Source organism: Mycetomoellerius zeteki, unplaced genomic scaffold (genome assembly GCF_001594055.1).
Source record: "Mycetomoellerius zeteki isolate Tzet28-1 unplaced genomic scaffold, Tzet1.0 scaffold86, whole genome shotgun sequence".
Taxonomy (NCBI): domain Eukaryota; kingdom Metazoa; phylum Arthropoda; class Insecta; order Hymenoptera; family Formicidae; genus Mycetomoellerius; species Mycetomoellerius zeteki.
The window spans coordinates 131,090-135,891 of record NW_017257892.1 but is presented as its reverse complement, the minus strand read 5'-3'; the positions used below and the strand labels follow the sequence as shown (position 1 = coordinate 135,891).

The 4,802-nt window shown below is 30.2% G+C and overlaps 1 protein-coding gene across 1 annotated transcript in view; it reads left to right on the top strand.

Annotated features, from left to right (window-relative positions):
* Positions 1-3,631, top strand: part of LOC108730206 (RCC1 and BTB domain-containing protein 1) — an 11,324-nt gene extending 7,693 nt beyond the window's left edge. Inside the window, exons 5-11 of the mRNA XM_018459764.1 lie at positions 261-381; positions 621-748; positions 834-1,094; positions 2,495-2,619; positions 2,700-2,800; positions 2,873-3,015; positions 3,470-3,631. Of these exons, the coding sequence (XP_018315266.1) occupies positions 261-381; positions 621-748; positions 834-1,094; positions 2,495-2,619; positions 2,700-2,800; positions 2,873-3,015; positions 3,470-3,631 (1,041 nt within the window). The remainder of the gene's footprint in view (positions 1-260; positions 382-620; positions 749-833; positions 1,095-2,494; positions 2,620-2,699; positions 2,801-2,872; positions 3,016-3,469) is intronic.
* Positions 3,632-4,802: the final 1,171 nt, after the last annotated feature.

The following is a 4,802-nucleotide window of genomic DNA, read 5'->3' as shown; positions in this document are numbered from 1 at the left end:
ATAAATTTAATTAAATTAACAGAATTTAACTTGGCGCCACAATTGTTGATATCAAATCTTTTATACAGATGATACATATATCATTAGATTTATAATAATAAATTTTGTGATATAATGATTTTCATGTAATAATTTTTGAAGAGGAATAAAGCGATTATAACTTGGGTTGGAATGTATCATATACAAAGAATTTCATCAAACAGCAAACGCAATTATTATTAACTTTATGAACTTAGATATATTACGTTCATTTAATTCAGGTATATTACACAAACATTTGGAAATGCGGATTTGGTTGCGGTATATACCAAATGGATATCAAAGAGAAGATTATATGCATGGGTTGCGGAATTAATTTTTATGTGCTAGTTACCGATAACTGCAAAACGTACACTTGGGGTAGAAATTTATGCGAGGGATTGAGTACTTCTACCAGTTCTAACCAAACCTCAGGCACAAATTCTTTCATAGAAGAGCCACATGAAATAGCAGAATTTACAGGCAAAACGATTGGTAATTTTCTGCAAAACACATTCCTAAAGATGTAAAGATGTATACATGAAGAATTTATAGCTGCAAGCATTGTACAAGAACCTAATCTGTCTAATCTTAATGTTTAGTCAAAGTAGTCTGTGGAACTATTCATACACTCGCTCTAACTGATAAAGGAAAAGTCTACGGCTGGGGTTCAAACATTAGTGGACAATTGAATCCGAATAACACAGATGACGTTTCGTCTCCTATCTTGGTGAATGGTTTGCTTCTATAATTGTATTTTCTCAAACAGGAAACAGAAAAGCGTAAAATGAATCACAGAACTTTTTGGTCGGCAGATAAATATAGCTAATGTAAAAAAAGTATCAGACATCGCCGCTATTGGTTACAAAAGCTTTGTCAAGTCTAGGGAGAATGGACTTGTCTACTGCACATTTGGTTCTAGGATGCCATCTAAAAAACCTATCGTCTGTGAATATACGAACGCGTTTGACATATCCAACTCGATGATGGGTCAATCGCCAATATCTATGACCCGTCATTTCATAAATGAAGAATTTAACATATTAAATGATTTGGAAACTGCATTCAACGATAAAGTTAGTCTTTATTTTGTGTGTTAATTTGTTTCTCGAATTTAGTATTTCCAATTATGAAGTACCATAAGGATTAAAGTACGATTCATTTTTGAAATTTAGTTTTGAAATTTAGTTTAGAAGATGTTAAAAAAATTTCAAACTTTTGCAACTGATGGCGTGTTAAAAACCGCAAGCAAGCCATTAATTGAAAATGCTTACAATCCGAAATCGATTATAATGACTGTCATAGTTCTATTTTGTCTCCTTGGTAAATTCTTAGCATGTTTTTCAATAATATCTCTCGTTTCGTGATTTCCCGTACAGCACAGAAACTTGTAGCAATATTGCTGCAACATTTCAACGTTGCAAATTGCAATGCAATGTTGCAATTAGCAATATTACTTCAGCAATGTTGCAGAATTATTTTATAAATATTACAAAAAATGTCTATGCTATTACATTTATTATAAAAATGCTTGGTTAAAAAAAGCTCATTAATTATAACAATAAGAATTACGTTTATAATTTAAATTTTATTAATATAAAATATCGAACGTCATTATATATATATTTTTACTGCAACTAATAAATAAGAACCTGCACACATTGTATATAACGTACAATGGACACAAATAAGATACAAGATATATAAAATATAAAGACATAAATTGTTATATTTTATTTGCATCCGTTGTAATATGTTACATACTTTTTTTCTTTAATATATCAATTATACAATATAAAACCTTGCAAAAATTGAAAAAGAAAAAGTAAAGAACTCTTAATTCTTGAAATAATAATAAGATAAAAAAGGGCATAATAGTATGAATTAAGAGTCCTTTACTTTTTGTTTTTTTATTTATTGTAAGATTTTATACTGTACAATTGGTATATTAAAGAAAAAAAATTAAAAATAGGAACTAAATGTAACATAATACAACAGATGCAAATAAAATACGACATTATGTGTTTATATTATTATATCTTTATATTATATACAACAAATATTGCAATAATGTTGTAATATTACAGCAATGTTGCTGCAATATTACTACTTACAATACTAATGTTTCTGTAATATTGCTGTAAGTATTCTTGAAATGTGTGCAAAACGTAATATTGCATATATGTATATTATATTGTAATATTGCTGCAACATTACATATCAATATTTCTGAAACGGACATTTTAACGTTCCTACAATATTGCTGAAATATTGCAGCAATATTTCACAATACCTGTGCAACGTTGCAATCTGGCAATGAAATCTTTCTGCAATATTTTTGTGCTGTACGGATTGGTATCTTAAATGTCTTTGTTTTTATTACACTATACATTTTTTCATTGCGTGACAAAGGGAAAGATTTGGTAATTACATATGTTCATGTTTAATAATTACTTCTTGTTTTCTGTCTCTAAAGTCTACGAGTGATCTCACGATGGTAGTCGAGAAACAATCAATTTATGTTCACAAGGTTATCCTGAAGATTCGTTCTACATATTTTAGAACCATGTTTCAAACTGATTGGATTGAAAACAAGCAAAGGTACATACAAAAAAACATATATTTTTAAAAATCTTTTAGTTTGATTCATTTGTAATATTTCGACATGTTTTTCTTGACAGCATCATCGAGAATCATAATTATAAGTATATCGTCTATAAAAAATTTTTGGAATATTTATATACCGGTAGGATCAATCTATCATCTTTTGAGAACCTTTTAGGTGAGTTTGAAATAAACGTGCCGCATATCCATTACATCTGCAATTCGCGACTAAAATATCTCTTCCTTGCAGATCTTTTGCGACTGGCAGATGAATTCTGCGAGAAAAATCTCCAGACGGATTGTATACGAAAAATAAAAAAAACAATTAATGTATCGAACGTCATGCGTCTTTTTAAAATTATCAATGAAATGACAGTAGAACATTACAAAAAGGTAACTGTTTTTTTTATCGTGGATTACTTTCTAAGACAAAAGTATTGTAAAATTCATAATGGAATTGACGTATTAATCCAATGGGATTTGTTTTCCATTCTCCTTTCCAACCTAATAAAGTATTTTTCCCTTTAAAATTTCTAAACGCGAATCTTTTATTTCACAGACAAATATATTCCTCTCAAACTATCCAGCTATCAATATCGCTTTTAGATAAAATTCATTGGCTGTAAAAATGTATCTTTGCATTACATGTTTTAAATTCACTTATATGTATAGCAGAGCAGGGATTTAGTTGCACATTTCGGCCGAATTTCTGCTTGGTTCCTGCCCCTCACTTCAGGCATTTAAGCTGCGCGCGGGTTGGTGAAGTGAGAAGCAAGAACCAAGCTGAAAATCGGCTGAAATGTGCAATTAAATCCCAGCTCTGATGTATAGCATCTGTATTCTTTAGGAATTGATAAAATATTGCTTCAACTTCTATTTTAAAAACATGACGAATGTAATCCGGACAGAAAGTTTTGAAGAATTGGATGTCGAAACAAAGTCTATGTTAATAGATAAAGGAAAGAATTTTTTTTTATCAGAAATTGGTAATTCTGGTTATTTAGAATAATATATTTCTTAGTTTACTGTTGAAAGGGGAGGAGAGTATAATAGATTTTGTTCTATGAAAACGATTTATTCCAAGGGGGTAACCCACTCTTGAATTCCGGTGTACAATCTATCAGAATTCGTATGAAGTCCGGTGAAGTCAGATGAATTCCAGTGAAGTCCGATGAAATCAAGCGAAGTCCGATGAATTCATGAATTCCATTGAAGTCCGATGAATTCCGATGAAGTCCGGTAAAGTTTTGAAGTCCGAAGTCCATGTGTATACATATGTTTTGAGTGGTTACCCCCTGAATTTACTTTCATATTCGAAACTATTATTGAATGTATTATTCGATTTATAAAAAAATGATTAAATAATTGTAAATAAATAACAAATACAAAAGGAAATATATTAATTTAAGAATATTATTTTGTGAACAAATTATTTTAAATAAATTATGTTTAAATATTATTGAATGTTGATATAAATAAAAAACAGCTAATCAATAAATAGTGATTACCGAAAACGGCAAGGTATACAATTGTTGTATGAATTTTAAGAGTCAATAGTTTTCCTTCACGCAAACTCTTAAGAAAATTCTAATCGAAGAGCCACGTCAAGTGATCGAGCATTCCGTCAAAAATATATCTACTATATAACATATATGCACATACCATATATATGCAGGGTGATTCAGACAACCCGAGATGCCGGTACGTACGTATTCCTCATGAAAAACTGAGTCGAAAATGTTAATAGCAAAATGTTGTGGGGTCAACAGTTTTTAAATTGTGAGCCTTTGAAATCTTCCAATCACAGGACGTGAAGTTCGCGCCGTCAGGTGCAGCACAACCAAGCGCCAGCCGCGAGAGCGCTTTGATGGATACCGCTAAACCACACGATGCCGAATGAGTATTGCAAAAGTTTTGAAATCTTTATTAACATTTACTGCTGTATGTTTAAATTGAGTCTAATTTAATTGACGAAAAGTAATGTCGCAATTGCGAATTCGATTATCAGCAAACATCATTTATATCAATAAAAAAGTATGTACTTTTCAAACATTTTAAATAATAAACAATTTAATGAATAAAATCAATATTAATTAAATCATTTAAATAAATAATATTAAAAACATCAGTCGACAAACATCAGTCGCGAACTTCACGTCCTGTGATTGGAAGATTTCAAA